Source organism: Salmo trutta, chromosome 10, assembly GCF_901001165.1.
Source record: "Salmo trutta chromosome 10, fSalTru1.1, whole genome shotgun sequence".
Classification (NCBI taxonomy): domain Eukaryota; kingdom Metazoa; phylum Chordata; class Actinopteri; order Salmoniformes; family Salmonidae; genus Salmo; species Salmo trutta.
Window position 1 is genome coordinate 42,235,725 of NC_042966.1, and position 20,841 is coordinate 42,256,565.

General features: G+C 43.6%; 1 protein-coding gene across 3 annotated transcripts in view; it reads right to left on the bottom strand.

Annotated features, from left to right (window-relative positions):
- Positions 1-20,530, bottom strand: part of LOC115201738 (calcineurin subunit B type 1) — a 55,878-nt gene extending 35,348 nt beyond the window's left edge. For all 3 annotated transcript variants that reach the window (XR_003879801.1, XR_003879800.1, XM_029765598.1), the window contains exons 1-2: positions 20,309-20,530; positions 2,113-2,152 (exon numbers count right to left, since the gene is read on the bottom strand). Coding sequence is in view for 1 of the 3 variants with exons in the window: in XM_029765598.1 (XP_029621458.1) it covers positions 2,113-2,152; positions 20,309-20,311 (43 nt within the window). In the remaining 2 variants the exon portion in view is untranslated. The remainder of the gene's footprint in view (positions 1-2,112; positions 2,153-20,308) is intronic.
- Positions 20,531-20,841: the final 311 nt, after the last annotated feature.

Genomic DNA, 20,841 nt, shown 5'->3' on the forward strand with positions numbered 1-20,841 from the left:
GTAAAATACATTCTAATCTCTGAAACCTGCTCGTCATTACTGTAAAATACATTCTAATCTCTGAAACCTGCTCGTCATTACCGTAAAATACATTCTAATCTCTGAAACCTGCTCGTCATTACCGTAAAATACATTCTAATCTCTGAAACCTGCTCGTCATTACCGTAAAATACATTCTAATCTCTGAAACCTGCTCGTCATTACCGTAAAATACATTCTAATCTCTGAAACCTGCTCGTCATTACCGTAAAATACATTCTAATCTCTGAAACCTGCTCGTCATTACCGTAAAATACATTCTAATCTCTGAAACCTGCTCGTCATTACCGCAAAATACATTCTAATCTCTGAAACCTGCTCGTCATTACCGTAACACACCAAAATATTTAGGGAATATTAGGAGAACATAATAAGAAAAATAATTATGTTACAGTAATGAGGTAAATTGCTAAATAAATGTTAATAATTTAATTTTAAATGTAAAAAGCCTAACTTGACAGATGTGTCTTTGGGTGCAGTTGACATAGTAGCTGCAAACAGTGAGGCTCAATAACTAATGAACTTCAGGGGTTTAACTAAAACATCTGAAGCAGCCCACACATTCAATGTCATGTGACCCACAACCTTGGTTCAGCCCAGCAGCCGGCCCCAGCCCAGCAACAGGTCCCAGCCCAGCAGCAGGCCCCAGCCCAGCAGCAAGCCCCAGCCCAGCAGCAGGTCCCAGCCCAGCAGCAGGTCCCAGCCCAGCAGCAGGCCCCAGCCCAGCAGCAGGCCCCAGCCCAGCAGCAGGCCCCAGCCCAGCAGCAGGCCCCAGCCCAGCAGCAGGCCCCAGCCCAGCAGCAGGCCCCAGCCCAGCAGAGGCCCCAGCCCAGCAGCAGGCCCCAGCCCAGCCCAGCAGAGGCCCCAGCCCAGCAACAGGCCCCAGCCCAGCAGCAGGCCCCAGCCCAGCCCAGCAGAGGCCCCAGCCCAGCAACAGGCCCCAGCCCAGCAGCAGGCCCCAGCCCAGCAGGCCCCAGCAGCAGGCCCCAGCCCAGCAGCAGGCCCCAGCCCAGCAGCAGGCCCCAGCCCAGCAGCAGGCCCCAGCCCAGCAGAGGCCCCAGCCCAGCAGCAGGCCCCAGCCCAGCCCAGCAGAGGCCCCAGCCAGCTGAGAGACGAGAGTTCCTTGACCAAAGACGTTACACATTTAGCTTAGTGGGTTAGCCATTAGGTCATGATGGATATTGGAGCCGGGGTAAAAGGTTCAATTCCCAAAGCTTTTAAAATCCTTCAGGGAAGTGAACAAGTGTGGGCAGGAGGACGAAGAATAGTAATTGGGCTGAGGGATAGTCACGGGAGTATCTATCTATCTATCTATCTATCTATCTATCTATCTATCTATCTATCTATCTGTCTGTCTGTCTGTCTGTCTGTCTGTCTGTCTGTCTGTCTGTCTGTCTGTCTGTCTGTCTGTCTGTCTGTCTGTCTGTCTGTCTGTCTGTCTGTCTGTCTGTCTGTCTGTCTGTCTGTCTGTCTGTCTGTCTGTCTGTCTGTCTGTCTGTCTGTCTGTCTGTCTGTCTGTCTGTCTGTCTGTCTGTCTGAGCAGTGGAGTGGAGCTTCAACTGCATTGCAAACAAACATGGAAGAGTTGGGGCCAAGGACAAGGGCTAGGGAGAGAACTGGGACCATCAGTCTGTCTGTCTGTCTCTATTTCTGTCATTCTCTTTTTCTGTCTGTCTGGCTGATGAGGTGAACAGCTGTTGATAGGGAGAGGAAGGTTGGGGGGAGAAGCATGGTCTGTGGGGAGAGGAAGGGGGGCGGGTCCTTACGGAGCTGGAAATATCCCAGACTAATTAAGTCTCTCCTCAGGCTGCTTGCTTGTCCCCGTGCGTCTCCCCTGGCTAAAGCAGAAAGCCTGCCAGAGTTTCCTCAGTGTCGTCTTATATAGATTCAACTATCTATGCTGTCCGTGTTTTGGTTGGGTTTCTTTAGAGCGTATGAAGCTCTATGATAATGTTGGCAAGTCTGAGGAAATAGATACAGCAAGCTCAGACAAGCAAAAGTAGGAGAGGGTGGAGGGAGGAGGTTTCCTTTTTTTGACTAAGAATGGCAGTTAGTAAGATCAAAGACACTTACAATGCGAGCACATTTCCAGGGGGTAACTTGCTTCATTTCCCTACAGAGGAGAAAAAAGGAAAGGCAATAGGTGAGAAATACGGGCACATACTGTAGAGAGGTGAGACGTGGGAAACCTCATGACGTATTTCAGGTGTTTCAGACTGCAGACCCACTACTCCTTATCTCACTGCTGCCATCTCAAAATGGAGGTCATTTTACACTGAACAAAAATATAAACGCAACATGCAACAATTTCTACGATTTTACTGAGTCACAGTTCAGATGAGGAAATCAGTCAGGGACTGATAGATAGAACATGGGGTCGGGTTCATTAGGGAACACGGTGGCAAAAAGGTTATCAACAGAAAACCAAAAAAAATGAGCTTATCTTATCTTATCATTCATTATTTTAGCATTTCCACAAAGTAGCCTAACAGTAGAAAAAGGCAGAGCCTAATTATAGCTCACTTCACACACACATCAATATGCAACCTCTACACCCGTTAACCTCAACCTACACCTGCCGTGGCCTTCGTTTTCATACCACACAATGGCTTCTGTCGTTACTATAGGGATGACTCACAACGAACTAACGAGATCATGATGAACTAATCTCTCACTGTTGTATTAGTAGGCCTAAAGTGGGCTACAGACAACAGACAGGCAAGCTAGTAATAATATATGCCATATAGCACACGCTTTTAACCAAAGCGACTTATGTGTGGATACATTTTACATCATGGGACGGCCCTGGGAATCGAACCCACAATCCTGTCTGTTGCAAGCGCCATGCTCTACCAACTGATCCGTAGCGGGGCAATGCAGGCTGCAGGTTACAGGTAGCCTGAGACCAAGATCTGGGTCAGCCGTGTTATGGTGTTAGTCAGCTACAGGTGAAGGTAACGTCCTGTAATATTAATGCTAGTCTCATACTGATACATCACTATGGGAGGAAGTAACATCCTGTAATATTAATGCTAGTCTCATACTGATACATCACTATGGGAGGAAGTAACATCCTGTAATATTAATGCTAGTCTCATACTGATACATCACTATGGGAGGAAGTAACGTCCTGTAATATTAATGCTAGTCTCATACTGAGACATCACTATGGAAGGAAGTAACGTCCTGTAATATTAATGCTAGTCTCATACTGAGACATCACTATGGGAGGAAGTAACATCCTGTAATATTAATGCTAGTCTCATACTGAGACATCACTATGGGAGGAAGTAACATCCTGTAATATTAATGCTAGTCTCATACTGAGACATCACTATGGGAGGAAGTAACATCCTGTAATATTAATGCTAGTCTCATACTGATACAGAGCTATGTAAATAAGGACCAGGTTAGGCTATAGGTAGTACTGATACAGAGCTATGTAAATAAGGACCAGGTTAGGCTATAGGTAGTACTGATACAGAGCTATGTAAATAAGGACCAGGTTAGGCTATAGGTAGTACTGATACAGAGCTATGTAAATAAGGACCAGGTTAGGCTATCGGTAGGCAAGTGATCGGCTGGGTTCAGACCTGGGTTCAAATACCTGTGTATTTGTCATTTAAATATGTATTTTCGGTGTATTTGAGAATTCAGAGCCTTCGGCGTAAAATCTGTCACAAACGCAGCACACCTGCTCAGTGGTGTACGCGATCCCATTTGAAACAGAACAGGCTGTTATCTCCTTTATTACGGCGTGGGGCCGGACTCCTCCATTCAACTTTCTATTTTAAATTGCTGTCCTAGAACAGAAGGACTAGCCTACCCAGAGACAGCAGGCTCAGAAATACAATGGGCTACTTCAAATCAAACTGTATCTTGTCACATGCTTTGTAAACAACACCTGTGGACAAACAGTGAAACGCTTACTTACGGGCCCTTCCCAACAACGCAGAGAGAAAGAAAATAGAGACATAATAGAAAAGTAAAACACGTAATAATATTAATAATAATTAATACACAATGATTAATGATAACTTGTCTATATACACGGGGTCCCAGTACTGAGTCTATATACACGGGGTCCCAGTACTGAGTCTATATACACGGGGTATCAGTACTGAGTCTATATACACGGGGTATCAGTACTGAGTCTATATACAGGGGGTCCCAGTACTGAGTCTATATACACGGGGTCCCAGTACTGAGTCTATATACACGGGGTCCCAGTACTGAGTCTATATACACGGGGTCCCAGTACTGAGTCTATATACACGGGGTCCCAGTACTGAGTTCATGTGCAGGGGTACGAGGTAATAACTTGGCTATATACCTGGGGTACCAGTACTGAGTCTATATACACGGGGTCCCAGTACTGAGTCAATGTGCAGGGGTACGAGGTAATAACTTGGCTATATACCTGGGGTACCAGTACTGAGTCTATATGCACGGGGTACCAGTACTGAGTCAATGTGCAGGGGTACGAGGTAATAACTTGGCTATATACACGGGGTCCCAGTAACGAGTCCATGTGCAGGGGTACAAGGTAATAGAGGTAGATATGTACGTATACAGCGCATTCAGAAAGTATTCAGACCTCTTTACTTTTTCCACATTTTGTTACGTTACAGCCTTATTCTAAAATTTATTAAATTGTTTATTTTTCCTTATCAGTCTACACACAATACCCCACAATGACAAAGCAAAAACAGTTTTTCAGAAATGTTTGCTAAGTTATTAAAAATAAAAACCTTAAATGTCACATTTACATAAGTATTCATACAATTTACTCAGTACTTTGTTGAAGCACGTAGCGGGATTTCTTATAAGTGTCCGGGTTAGAGTCCCGCTCCTTGAAAGCGGCAGCTCTAGCCTTTAGCTCATTGCGGATGCTGCCTGTAATCCATGGCTTCTGGTTGGGATATGTATGAACGGTCACTGAGGGGACGACGTCATCGAGGCACTTATTAATGAAGTCAGTGACTGATCTGGTATACTCCTCAATGCCATCAGATGAATCCCAAAACATATTCCAGTCTGTGCTTGCGAAACAGTCCTGTAGTTCAGCATCCACTTCATCGGGCCACTTCCGTATTGAGCACATCACTGGTACTTCCTGTTTGAGTTGATACGATTGTCTTGAACAGAGTTCGTCCAGTTTATTCTCCAGTGATTGTACATTCGCCATTAGAACACAGGGTATAGGTGGATTATTTACTCGTCGCCGTAGTTTCATCATACCTGCACGTCGGCCTCTATTTCACCATCTCTTCCGAGTGTCGGGGATTAGGACCTGGTCCCGGGGGTGAGCAGTACGTCCTGCGCCGCCGACACACTGAAGTAGAAATCTTCATCCAAAATGGAGGTTAGTGATAGCTGTTCTGATGTTGAGAAGCTCTTTTTTAGGGTCTTAGGAAACAATGGCGGAAACAATATGTACAACAAAAAAAATAGTTAAAATCAGCTGAAAAAACGAGTCAGGAGCCCATAAAATGTCTGCTGTCCCTTCCAGCACTATTCTCATACTTCCTTGTTTATTACCTATTTCTCAATGATACTACTGCTATAAAAAATAACTATAAAACAAGAATTTAAAATAAGCTTTTTTGTACAGTAGTGCATGGGTTTACAGGGACATATCATTCTCTCCCTGAAATTGGGGACACCTGATATTGGCTGCACTGCAGTAAATATATGGGCTGCCAGCACTCCACCCTCCTCCAACCATCTATCACGGTCCAGCCCTGCCGTCCCCCCTCGCCCACAACAGCTAGCCGCAGTACGCTATCTAACTACATGGAGAAAACCTGGCAATCCAAAATGTGGGTGGGAGCCAGTAGGGAGTTCCCTGTGTGTGTGTGTGTGTGTGTGTGTGTGTGTGTGTGTGTGTGTGTGTGTGTGTGTGTGTGTGTGTGTGTGTGTGTGTGTTGTGCCTGACTGAATGGGAGATACCCTAGCCCTGCAAGTATCCAGCCAGGATAATCATTGAGAATAGAGGAGTATCCAGCCAGGATAATTATTGAGAATAGAGGAGTATCCAGCCAGGATAATCATTGACAATAGAGGAGTATCCAGTCAGGATAATGATTGAGAATAGAGGAGTATCCAGTCAGGATAATGATTGAGAATAGAGGAGTATCCAGTCAGGATAATGATTGAGAATAGAGGAGTATCCAGCCAGGATAATCATTGACAATAGAGGAGTATCCAGTCAGGATAATCATTGACAATAGAGGAGTATCCAGCCAGGATAATCATTGACAATAGAGGAGTATCCAGACAGGATAATCATTGAGAATAGAGGAGTATCCAGACAGGATAATCATTGAGAATAGAGGAGTATCCAGACAGGATAATCATTGACAATAGAGGAGTATCCAGACAGGATAATCATTGAGAATAGAGGAGTATCCAGCCAGGATAATCATTGAGAATAGAGGAGTATCCAGCCAGGATAATTATTGAGAATAGAGGAGTATCCAGCCAGGATAATCATTGACAATAGAGGAGTATCCAGTCAGGATAATGATTGAGAATAGAGGAGTATCCAGTCAGGATAATGATTGAGAATAGAGGAGTATCCAGTCAGGATAATGATTGAGAATAGAGGAGTATCCAGCCAGGATAATCATTGACAATAGAGGAGTATCCAGTCAGGATAATCATTGACAATAGAGGAGTATCCAGCCAGGATAATCATTGACAATAGAGGAGTATCCAGACAGGATAATCATTGAGAATAGAGGAGTATCCAGACAGGATAATCATTGAGAATAGAGGAGTATCCAGACAGGATAATCATTGACAATAGAGGAGTATCCAGACAGGATAATCATTGAGAATAGAGGAGTATCCAGCCAGGATAATCATTGACAATAGAGGAGTATCCAGACAGGATAATCATTGAGAATAGAGGAGTATCCAGACAGGATAATTCCTAGCTACACCCAGGAATAAAGTGATGGGGAAACATCTCCTGACAGCTTAATACACACGTGCACGCACACACGCACACACACACACACACACACACACACGCACACACACACACACACACACACACACACACACACACACACACACACACACACACACACACACACACACACACACAGTATTCCCTCTAAGGGGCAGTGTTACCTCCAGTCTAGACCTGCAAAGGTATGTTAAGAACAGCGATTAGCAAGGGGTTACATGGGATTAGAATGTGACTTTCCCTGATCTCATAACAACAGCATACACACACACACACACACACACACACAGCACAATACCCCAATGCTGACTTGGGTACTGTCCCGTTCGTAATAAGGACGGGACCAAGGCACAGCGTCTGTTTAGCTCCACATCTTTTAATAAAGCGAAACTTCCAAACAAGCAACGAAACCTCAGTGGTGCTACAAGCACATACACAAAACAATATCCCACAAACACAGGTGGGGAAAAACGGCTACCTAAATATGATCCCCAATTAGAGGTAACGATTACCAGCTGCCTCTAATTGGGAACCATACAAAAACACCAACATAGAAATATTGAACTAGAACACCCCCTAGTCACACCCTGATCTACTACACCATAGAAAACCAAGGCCTCTCTATGGTCTGGACGTGACAGGTACTTCCCTGGTGTTCCATATAACATACACGATACATCACCACTTTCCGTCATACAAATATCAATCCCAGACGTTGGCAAAGCACATAACTAGGCCTGTTTCTAAAACAAAGGTCACATCTGTATGTGGAAAGCTAGTTTAGCCAGAAAGGTAAGGTCAGTCCCATTCCAAGAAATGTGGCAAAGCACTATTTTTTAAAAATAAAGGTCTGTTTATGTATGTAGCCTACACTGGTCAAATGCAGGTTGAGTGAGGTAAGGATTTAGAAAGGAGATTTAGGATTACAGAGTTACAAAGTTAAGGCATCACATCAACTCTGTGGAAAATGGTTGTTTCAGACATAACACAATTCCTTTGTCAGAAATAACACATTTACATTACATTTTAGTCATTTAGCAGACGCTCTTATCCAGAGCGACTTACAGTAGTGAATGCATACATTTCATACAATTTCATATATATCATACTTTTTTTTTTTCTGTGCTGGCCCCCCGTGGGAATTGAACCCACAACCCTGGTGTTGTAAACACCATGCTCTACCAACTGAGCTACAGGGAAGGCTAACACAATTCCTTTGTCAGAAATAACACGGTTGGTTGTGTCAGAAATAACACATCTCCTCAATAAACTAGATGTTTTAAGCTCACATCTTAATATGCCTCTTAAGATGTAAATGAAGCATCTCAGAGGAGAGAGAGAGAGAGAGAGAGAGAGAGAGAGAGAGAGAGAGAGAGAGAGAGGAGAGAGAGAGAGAGAGAGAGAGAGAGAGAGAGAGAGAGAGAGAGAGAGAGAGAGAGGAGAGAGAGAGAGAGAGAGAGAGAGAGAGAGAGAGAGGAAAAGGTAGAGCCACTGTCCGTGTGTGTTTGTTCATCAATAATGCATGTTTCATTCAGAATCAATTAGACTACAACACACATTTTGCATGATTAACAGTCTGGCAACACTGTTGGTTCAACTGATGCATCCCTACATCAAACACAACTAGGCAAATGAAGATATCTATCTGGTAAAAGGGACATTTATCTGGTCGAACTTTCCTTATTATTTCTACAAAGCAGGAGGCGGGATCCAAATCCCAATCAGCCCATCACAACGAACCCCAAAATAATGTTCTCACCGTATCTCATATGTGTCTATTATCTTGATAAAATGTGCCATGTTAACAGAAAGGTCTATTTATTTATTTTGACCTGAATAGACTGGTTTTCAGCGAGCTGTACATTAAAGAATGTAGACCCACTCTCTGTAACCAGTGCCTGTAATCTGGTTCAAATTACTAATCAACCTACCAGGGTGTTTACAAACAGTACAGGAACTGTATCATCCAGGTGTATTGAAGGCCCTAAAAATTGTCAAAAGACCCCAGCCACCCCAGTCATAGACTGTTCTCTCTACTACCGCATGACAAGCGGTACCGGAGCGCCAAGTCTAGGACAAAAAGGCTTCTCAACAGTTTTTACCACCAAGCCATAAGACTCCTGAACAGGTAATCAAATGGCTACCCAGACTATTTGCATTGTGTGCCCCCCAAACCCTCTTTTTACGCTGCTGCTACTCCCTGTTTATCATATATGCATAGTCACTTTAACTATACATTCATGTACATACTACCTCAATTGTCCCGACCAACCAGTGCCCCCGCACATTGGCTAACCGGGCTATCTGCATTGTGTCCCGCCACCCACCACCCGCCAACCCCTCTTTTACGCTACTGCTACTCTCTGTTCATCATATATGCATAGTCACTTTAACCATATCAACATGTACATACTACCTCAATCAGCCCGACTAACCGGTGCCTGTATGTAGCCTCTCTACTGTATATAGCCTCTCTACTGTATATAGCCTCGCTACTGTTATAGCCTCTCTACTGTATATAGCCTCTCTACTGTATATAGCCTCTCTACAGTATATAGCCTCGCTACTGTATATAGCCTCTCTACTGTTATAGCCTCGCTATTTTTATAGACTCGCTACTGTATACAGCCTCTCTACTGTATATAGCCTCTCTACAGTATATAGCCTCGCTACTGTTATAGCCTCTCTACTATATATAGCCTCTACTGTTATAGCCTCTCTACTGTATATAGCCTCGCTACTGTATATAGCCTCGCTACTGTATATAGCCTCTCTACTGTATATAGCCTCGCTACTGTATATAGCCTTTCTACTGTATATAGCCTCTCTACTGTATATAGCCTTTCTACTGTATATAGCCTCTCTACTGTATATAGCCTCTCTACTGTATATAGCCTCTCTACAGTATATAGCCTCGCTACTGTTATAGCCTCTCTACTATATATAGCCTCTACTGTTATAGCCTCTCTACTGTATATAGCCTCTCTACTGTATATAGCCTCTACTGTTATAGCCTCTCTACTGTATATAGCCTCGCTACTGTATATAGCCTCGCTACTGTATATAGCCTCTCTACTGTATATAGCCTCTCTACTGTATATAGCCTCTCTACTGTATGTAGCCTCTCTACTGTATATAGCCTCGCTACTGTATATAGCCTCTCTACTGTATATAGCCTCTCTACTGTTTATAGCCTCTCTACTGTATATAGCCTCTCTACTGTATATAACCTCACTACTGTATATAGCCTCGCTACTGTATATAGCCTCTCTACTGTATATAGCCTCGCTACTGTATATAGCCTCTCTACTGTATATAGCCTCTCTACTATATATAGCCTCTACTGTTATAGCCTCTCTACTGTATATAGCCTCTCTACTGTATATAGCCTCTCTACTGTATATAGCCTGTCTTTTTACTGTTGTTTTATGTCTTTACCTACCTATTGTTCACCTAACACCTTTTTCGCACTGTTGGTTAGGGCTTGTAAGTAAGCGTTTCACTGTAAGGTCTACTACACCTGTTGTATTCAGCATTTCACTGTAAGGTCTACTACACCTGTTGTATTCAGCATTTCACTGTGAGGTCTACTACACCTGTTGTATTCAGCATTTCACTGTGAGGTCTACTACACCTGTTGTATTCAGCATTTCACTGTGAGGTCTACTACACCTGTTGTATTCAGCATTTCACTGTGAGGTCTACTACACCTGTTGTATTCAGCATTTCACTGTAAGGTCTACTACACCTGTTGTATTCAGCATTTCACTGTGAGGTCTACTACACCTGTTGTATTCAGCATTTCACTGTGAGGTCTACTACACCTGTTGTATTCAGCATTTCACTGTGAGGTCTACTACACCTGTTGTATTCAGCATTTCACTGTGAGGTCTACTACACCTGTTGTATTCAGCATTTCACTGTAAGGTCTACTACACCTGTTGTATTCAGCATTTCACTGTAAGGTCTACTACACCTGTTGTATTCAGCATTTCACTGTAAGGTCTACTACACCTGTTGTATTCAGCATTTCACTGTGAGGTCTACTACACCTGTTGTATTCAGCATTTCACTGTAAGGTCTACTACACCTGTTGTATTCAGCATTTCACTGTGAGGTCTACTACACCTGTTGTATTCAGCATTACACCTGTTGTATTCGGCGCATGTGACAAATAAGCTTTGATTTGATTTGATCACATCTTTACTAATGCTGCAGAACTCTGTATCCACACCCATTGGGATGTAGTGACCATCATATAGTGGCCTAAAAAAAAGTATATAAGGTTTTCTAGTGATTCCTATGTTGAAGATGTAAAAACTAAAACGTGTTGGTCTGATGTGTGTAATGAGGAGCATCCAGACGCTGCTGTAATGAGGAGCATCCAGACACTGCTGTAATGAGGAGCATCCAGACGCTGCTGTAATGAGGAGCATCCAGACGCTGCTGTAATGAGGAGCATCCAGACGCTGCTGTAATGAGGAGCATCCAGACGCTGCTGTAATGAGGAGCATCCAGACGCTGCTGTAATGAGGAGCTCCAGGAAGCATCCAGCTGCTGTAATGAGGAGCATCCAGACGCTGCTGTAATGAGGAGCATCCAGACGCTGCTGTAATGAGGAGCATCCAGACGCTGCTGTAATGAGGAGCATCCAGACGCTGCTGTAATGAGGAGCATCCAGACGCTGCTGTAATGAGGAGGCATCCAAGACGCCTGCTGTAATGAGGAGCATCCAGACGCTGCTGTAATGAGGAGCATCCAGACGCTGCTGTAATGAGGAGCATCCAGACGCTGCTGTAATGAGGAGCATCCAGACGCTGCTGTAATGAGGAGCATCCAGACGCTGCTGTAATGAGGAGCATCCAGACGCTGCTGTAATGAGGAGCATCCAGACGCTGCACAGACGCTGCTGTAATGAGGAGCATCCAGACGCTGCTGTAATGAGGAGCATCCAGACGCTGCTGTAATGAGGAGCATCCAGGCGCTGCTGTAATGAGGAGCATCCAGACGCTGCTGTAATGAGGAGCATCCAGACGCTGCACAGACGCTGCTGTAATGAGGAGCATCCAGACGCTGCTGTAATGAGGAGCATCCAGACGCTGCTGTAATGAGGAGCATCCAGACGCTGCTGTAATGAGGAGCATCCAGACGCTGCTGTAATGAGGAGCATCCAGACGCTGCTGTAATGAGGAGCATCCAGACGCTGCTGTAATGAGGAGCATCCAGACGCTGCTGTAATGAGGAGCATCCAGACGCTGCTGTAATAAGGAGCATCCAGACGCTGCTGTAATGAGGAGCATCCAGACGCTGCTGTAATGAGGAGCATCCAGACGCTGCTGTAATGAGGAGCATCCAGACGCTGCTGTAATGAGGAGCATCCAGACGCTGCTGTAATGAGGAGCATCCAGACGCTGCACTTCATGAATTTATGAAATTGTTTCTTCAAATAATTATTGATTACGAAACTGACTGTTAGAACTGTTAAGGCCTCGTATATCGATGAGGAATTGACTGAAAAGCTGTATGGTTGAGAGAAATGAAGCAATAGGAGTGGCTAATAAGTCTGGCTGCACATCTGATTGGCTGACGTATTGTCAATTGAGAAATGATGTGACTAAACCGATGGAAAAAGTAGGAAGAAATTGTATTATGAAACCAAGATAATGTATATAAAGAATGATGGGGGGGAAAAAACGTTTTGGAGTACTTTAAATTAAATTATGGACAGAAACAACCTTTTGATGTTGCTAATTACTTTAATGACTATTTAATTTGCAAAGTGAGCAAACTCAGGCATGAAATGCCAACATCAAACAGTGAGCCATCATATTCATGCAAAACAGACCTAACAATGAAAGAAAAGCATTGCAATTTAGAATTTTGTAAAGTTAGTGTGGGTGAGGTGGGGAAATTATTGTTGTCCTTCAATAATGAGAAACCACCTGGTAGTGACAACCTAGATGGAAAGCTACTGAGGATAGCTTTTTTTATATATTGCCTCTCCTGTATTTTTATTCTGTACAGGCTTTCTTCTTTTCACTCTGTCATTTAGGTTAATTCGTGGAGTTACTACAATGTTGATACATTCTCATTAAACCTTGTAACGGTTTTAAAGTCACCATTGGCCTCATGGTGAAATCCCTGAGCGGTTTCTTTCCTCTTCGGCAACTGAGTTAGGAAGAACACCTGTATCTTTATGGTGACTGGGTGTATTGGTTTGTTTTTACCCATCTACCAATAGGTGACCTTTGCGAGAAATTGGAAAACCTCCCTGGTCTTTGTGGTTGAATCTGTTTTTGAAATTCACTGCTCAACTGAGGGACCTTACAGGTAATTGTATTTGTGGGGTATAGAGATGAGGTGGTCATTAAAAAATCATGTTAAACACTATTATTGCACACAGAGTGAGTCCATGGAACTTATTATGTGACTTGTTAAGGAAAATGCCATAACAAAGAGGTTGAATATTAATTGACTCAAGACATATCAGCTTTTCATTTTGAATTAATTTGTAAATATTTCTAAAAAACATAATTCCACTTTGACATTATGGGGTATTGTGTGTAGGCCAGTGAAACATAATCTCAATTTAATCCATTTTAAATTCAGACTGCAACAACAAAATGTGGAAAAAGTCAAGGGGTGTGAAAACTTCCTGAAGGCCCTGATTAGACTTTAAAGCACTTCTTTGGGTGTTGGAAGTTGAAACTAAGGTTGCGTTTACACAGGCAGCCCAATTCTGCTATTTTGCCCAATTATTGACAAAAGAGCTGATCTGACTGGTCAAAAGATCAATTAGTGGAATAAGATCAGAATTGTGCTGCCTGTGTAAACGCCTAAAAAGCCAGCCACACATCGCACCGAATGTGGATCTAGCATTCGTGCGATTCTACATATGTAAAATCGGTGCGCACTCAGTTCACAAATGACTTTCAGAGGTGCTAAGTACTCTCGGCCACCAAACGCTACTGGTGTGTCTGAGGCCTAAGCGCAGTAGATCTTTAAGAACATCGATGCCTCTCTTGACCTTTGTTTAAACCTCCACCGACTATGTGTTGATGTGCCAAGCAGTTTGACCAGCTCCAGCCCATCAGCATTAGCTGTACATATAGGCCACCATCAGTTTATTCATGTGTGACTGAATATGAAAATATACTCGACATCCTCAATGCCATCCTCAGTTGTGCTGAGGAGTATTTTTCCCGCTCATATAGGAATAATAAAAGCCTAGTTCAATCATTTTTTTCAATAAAATAAATCAATTAAAAATTAGAAACATTCTCTCAATTTATCAGGGGGTACTGCAGAACCCTCGGCACCCCTTGTTCCCGCGGCAATGTCAACCGCAAATCTATATAATACAATATTTTTTTTTGATAAACAACTTGCAACCCCCTTCGTACAGCCTTTATAAAGTCTAACTTAATGTAAAGTGTAACCCTATAGCACAGACCTATTAGGGGGATGATGATACATGTGCTATATTAGGGTTTGTCATGATGTGTCATACTAATTAGAGCTTTCGGGAGGCGCTCTAAGCCACCAGGTCACGATGATGATGTAATGTTTTGAAGGCTTATTGATTCAAGTAACCTAGTAGTAACTAAGCAACCAATTTGTTCTGTCGTATCTTTGCCATTTGCTTTCTTTGAGGCCTTATTTGGCCTCAATTTGACCTCCTCTTTTTTTTTAAGTTTACACAGGCAGCCCAATTTTGATCTTTTGCCACTAATTTGTCTTCTGACCAATCAGATCAGATCTTTTGACCATAATTGGGCAAAAGATCTGAATTGGGCTGCCTGTGTAAATTCAGTCATAGAGGTTTCAGTCTTGACTATTAGGAGAAGCCCTACATGAGATCAAAAGATAATGTTTTGATGGTCCTGTGTGGCTGAGTTGGTAATGTTTTGAAGGTCCTGTGTGGCTGAGTTGGTCATGTTTTGAAGGTCCTGTGTGGCTGAGTTGGTAATGTTTTGGTGGTCCTGTGTGGCTGAGTTGGTAATGTTTTGAAGGTCCTGTGTGGCTGAGTTGGTAATGTTTTGAAGGTCCTGTGTGGCTGAGTTGGTAATGTTTTGAAGGTCCTGTGTGGCTGAGTTGGAAATGTTTTGAAGGTCCTGTGTGGCTGAGTTGGTAATGTTTTGGTGGTCCTGTGTGGCTGAGTTGGTAATGTTTTGAAGGTCCTGTGTGGCTGAGTTGGTAATGTTTTGAAGGTCCTGTGTGGCTGAGTTGATAATGTTTTGGTGGTCCTGTGTGGCTGAGTTGGTAATGTTTTGGTGGTCCTGTGTGGCTGAATGGGTAATGTTTTGACGGTTCTGTGTGGCTGAGTTGGTAATGTTTTGATGGTCCTGTGTGGCTGAGTTGGTAATGTTTTGGTGGTTCTGTGTGGCTGAGTTGGTAATGTTTTGAAGGTCCTGTGTGGCTGAGTTGGTAATGTTTTGAAGGTCCTGTGTGGCTGAGTTGGTAATGTTTTGATGGTCCTGTGTGGCTGAGTTGGTAATGTTTTGGTGGTTCTGTGTGGCTGAGTTGGTAATGTTTTGAAGGTCCTGTGTGGCTGAGTTGATAATGTTTTGAAGGTCCTGTGTGGCTGAGTTGGTAATGCTTTGATGGTCCTGTGTGGCTGAGTTGGTAATGTTTTGATGGTCCTGTGTGGCTGAGTTGGTAATGTTTTGAAGGTCCTGTGTGGCTGAGTTGGTAATGTTTTGGTGGTCCTGTGTGGCTGAGTTGGTAATGTTTTGATGGTCCTGTGTGGCTGAGTTGGTAATGTTTTGAAGGTCCTGTGTGGCTGAGTTGGTAATGTTTTGATGGTCCTGTGTGGCTGAGTTGGTAATGCTTTGATGGTCCTGTGTGGCTGAGTTGGTAATGTTTTGAAGGTCCTGTGTGGCTGAGTTGGTAATGTTTTGGTGGTCCTGTGTGGCTGAGTTGGTAATGTTTTGAAGGTCCTGTGTGGCTGAGTTGGTAATGTTTTGAAGGTCCTGTGTGGCTGAGTTGGTAATGTTTTGATGGTCCTGTGTGGCTGAGTTGGTAATGTTTTGAAGGTCCTGTGTGGCTGAGTTGGTAATGTTTTGGTGGTCCTGTGTGGCTGAGTTGGTAATGTTTTGATGGTCCTGTGTGGCTGAGTTGGTAATGTTTTGAAGGTCCTGTGTGGCTGAGTTGGTAATGTTTTGATGGTCCTGTGTGGCTGAGTTGGTAATGCTTTGATGGTCCTGTGTGGCTGAGTTGGTAATGTTTTGAAGGTCCTGTGTGGCTGAGTTGGTAATGTTTTGGTGGTCCTGTGTGGCTGAGTTGGTAATGTTTTGAAGGTCCTGTGTGGCTGAGTTGGTAATGTTTTGAAGGTCCTGTGTGGCTGAGTTGGTAATGTTTTGATGGTCCTGTGTGGCTGAGTTGGTAATGTTTTGGTGGTCCTGTGTGGCTGAGTTGGTAATGTTTTGATGGTCCTGTGTGGCTGAGTTGGTAATGTTTTGGTGGTCCTGTGTGGCTGAGTTGGTAATGTTTTGGTGGTCCTGTGTGGCTGAGTTGGTAATGTTTTGGTGGTCCTGTGTGGCTGAGTTGGTAATGTTTTGGTGGTCCTGTGTGGCTGAGTTGGTAATGTTTTGAAGGTCCTGTGTGGCTGAGTTGGTAATGTTTTGGTGGTCCTGTGTGGCTGAGTTGGTAATGTTTTGATGGTCCTGTGTGGCTGAGTTGGTAATGTTTTGAAGGTCCTGTGTGGCTGAGTTGGTAATGTTTTGGTGGTCCTGTGTGGCTGAGTTGGTAATGTTTTGAAGGTCCTGTGTGGCTGAGTTGGTAATGTTTTGGTGGTCCTGTGTGGCTGAGTTGGTAATGTTTTGAAGGTCCTGTGTGGCTGAGTTGGTAATGTTTTGATGGTCCTGTGTGGCTGAGTTGGTAATGTTTTGAAGGTCCTGTGTGGCTGAGTTGGTAATGTTTTGAAGGTCCTGTGTGGCTGAGTTGGTAATGCTTTGATGGTCCTGTGTGGCTGAGTTGGTAATGTTTTGATGGTCCTGTGTGGCTGAGTTGGTAATGTTTTGAAGGTCCTGTGTGGCTGAGTTGGTAATGTTTTGGTGGTCCTGTGTGGCTGAGTTGGTAATGTTTTGAAGGTCCTGTGTGGCTGAGTTGGTAATGTTTTGATGGTCCTGTGTGGCTGAGTTGGTAATGTTTTGGTGGTCCTGTGTGGCTGAGTTGGTAATGTTTTGATGGTCCTGTGTGGCTGAGTTGGTAATGTTTTGGTGGTCCTGTGTGGCTGAGTTGGTAATGTTTTGGTGGTCCTGTGTGGCTGAGTTGGTAATGTTTTGGTGGTCCTGTGTGGCTGAGTTGGTAATGTTTTGGTGGTCCTGTGTGGCTGAGTTGGTAATGTTTTGAAGGTCCTGTGTGGCTGAGTTGGTAATGTTTTGGTGGTCCTGTGTGGCTGAGTTGGTGATGTTTTGATGGTCCTGTGTGGCTGAGTTGGTAATGTTTTGAAGGTCCTGTGTGGCTGAGTTGGTAATGTTTTGGTGGTCCTGTGTGGCTGAGTTGGTAATGTTTTGAAGGTCCTGTGTGGCTGAGTTGGTAATGTTTTGGTGGTCCTGTGTGGCTGAGTTGGTAATGTTTTGAAGGTCCTGTGTGGCTGAGTTGGTAATGTTTTGGTGGTCCTGTGTGGCTGAGTTGGTAATGTTTTGAAGGTCCTGTGTGGCTGAGTTGGTAATGTTTTGGTGGTCCTGTGTGGCTGAGTTGGTAATGTTTTGAAGGTCCTGTGTGGCTGAGTTGGTAATGTTTTGGTGGTCCTGTGTGGCTGAGTTGGTAAACTGGCAACACCAGGGTCGTGTGTTCGAATTCCGTTGGGGTTGTTATACTAAAACGTATACATGGACTACTGTTTTTCACGTTGGGTAAAAGTGTCTCCTAAATGGCATCATTGTTACTTCATTATAATGACAACTATCCTGCTTGATTTGTTTTGTCAAATATTTACCATTTGCTTTCTTTAAGGCATTATTTTGTCCCTCTTGTCTCAATGCATTCTCTGTAGAAGTGCAATCAGACCATGATTTCTAGTATCTACCACATGAGGAGAAGAGAGCTAAAGTAACAGTCTGTGTGGACGGATTACGTGCTATAATCTGAAAAGAATAATAAAAATATCAGCAGGCTAAATATTCTCACTAGCTAATCCTCTCAAGCATGTGTGTTTAGGGCAGGGGTGTCAAGCCATGCTCCGGAAGGAAGGCTGAATTTCATCCTTCCGTCTGATGTGGTACTCTGTAGCTCATTTGGTAGATCATGATGTTTGCAATGCCAAGATAGTGTGTTTGATTCCCAGGACCCAGCGGTAAGTTAAAAAAAATGACACACGCATGACAGTAAGTTGCTTTGGATAAATAGCGTCTGCTAAATGGTATATATTACATTGATGATTGTGTCTGTGGGTGCATGTGGACAGACCTTGTAGCGTCTGGGTGGGTGTTTTTTTAATAAAGAACAATCTGCCTGAGTGTAAATCCACAGTCTTGAGGCACAGAGACTGTAAGCAGCTGGCTCTGTCTTATCTTTGGCCTGACCGTGGAGATTCTGAGATCCAGGATGGAAAAGCTGAGTCCCAGTTGGACTGTTTGGCCCACATGGACTGGAGCGGATACCCTGGGTTAAGGACGGAGGTCTTCAAAGCAAATTTGATAATCAAATCTCACCTGCAAGAAAGTACGCTGCAGACACCTTTCATTGGCATTGCTGGACTCAACAGATCTACGTTTACACAACCTGATTGGTTAAAAGATCAATTAAGTGGCAAAAGAGCTGATCTGATTGGTCGAAATATCAATTAAGTGGCAAAAGAGCTGATCTGATTGGTCAAAAGATCAATTAAGTGGCAAAAGATCAGATCTGATTGGTTCGAAAGACGCACAGTTATGATAGAGGTGGTGCATGTTTAATTAGTCTACCTGTACTCATGCGATCTTATTGGCCTATTCACAATCTTATTGGCCTATTCACAATATTATTGGCCTATTCACAATCTTATTGGCCTATTCACAATCTTATTGGCCTATTCACAATCTTATTGGCCTATTCACAATCTTATTGGCCTATTCACAATCTTATTGACCTATTCACAAGTGTATTAGATCCTTGTGCTAGAAGCAATGCAACAGTTAGTGTGATTGAATCCAGTGTGAGTGGGCATACTGTGGTCTTGCAGGCACCACACAGCCAGAGCCTCCAGGCAGCTAGGCAGGGTGGATCATATCTCGTGCTGGTGATTCTCCACGGCTTTTATCTGTCTTACATTAGCTGGTGCTAGCAAGGAGCTCGCACAGTCGATCTGTATGTGGGTGACGCTTGATTACTAGGCAGGATATACCAGGTCATTCCTGCTACCATGCTTAAGCAACAGCCTTCTTCCTCCCTGCCCTCAATCAACGATAACCCAGAGTAGCCTCGCTGTTGTAGCCTTCACAATGGAGTAGCCTGTTGGCTGTTTTACACGTCTACCAATAGGGAATAGGCCTTATTCCATAACAGTTTGACATGCCTAAAATGTGCTCTCTATGTAGTTAACCTAGGCCTATGGATGACATGACATTAAAAATGAAGAATGGTTTGAACGTCATTGCATTATGTATCATGTCTATGCTTGGCTGATAATTAGACATGAATTATTAGCTCGCATGTGACAGTAGCTACCTTGTAATCTTGATTATTTTTTTTAGCAACACGACATGAAAGGGGGGTGATAATAGTGTTGTACAGCAGGTGTAGGCTACACGCTTCAGGTCCTTGCTCATCACCCCCTCCTTGATCTGGTCATGTCTAGTCCAGTTTGCTAAATGCAACGTTAGTCTTATTTCTAAAGCAGATTGGACTTTTATGGCAGGGTAGGACATCAGTCAAATTAGCCCCTCACGGACATGGAAACATCAAAGCAACATGTTTATCTCTTAGTGTCGCACATTGGTTTAAAACATGTATATATATATATATATATGTAGTTACTTTGTTGTTGTGATGTTGACTGTTATCTATTGCAGGATAAAGTAGGATTCAGAGTGTAAACAGGGTAACGACTAGAAAGGGCATATATCGGCCATAGCGTTGCCCAATACACAGAGGCAAAACTGGCATGAAAACCGTTTCCTCCTTCATTGCGAGTGAGGGAGGTACGGTTTCTTTACTCTGTGACACATATATAACACGGTAATAACACGACTAAACTGTAAAAAAAAAACCTGTAGGCTACAGTTCATACAAATTCATGCATGTTACCATATTTACTGTGTTTATCTGTTGGTTGCTGGGTGAAAATAAGAGTGGCGACAGTTTGCTTACCATCTCGCCGGTCGGATGATGAAATAGGTTGACCAGGAAGTGTGGACGGGGAGGGGAAAAACGATATAAAAAGGTGTCTCGCTATTACAAAAACACGGTGCTTGTGATATTCAGGTTGTTTTTTGACCCAGCTCTTCTCTTTTTAACGTCGGTTTCACTGCAGTGGCACAGGGAGACCCACAGGGCGGGGTCAGTAACGCTGAGGAGGGATGTGTGGAGAGGAGACAGCAAGTAGACTACATTTCAACATAAAAGTCCCTCCTCCGAGTTACATAATAACTTATTTGTTTCCTTACCTTTATAGCAGTCTATGTACATGAAGAGACTGAAATTCACTGAACATTTGCCACTGTAGCACACACATTTAGAAGAAGAGAAGGTTGGCCGTGGAGCAGTTTTAAAGGAAGTGCCTTGTTCAAAGGTACAATGGCATTGGATAGCTCACATGCACATTCCCGACAGAATTTCTCCGCCAGATTCATCCCGCTTGAGCATTAGGTGAAACAGAGAACTGACATTCTCAATGCCATCTT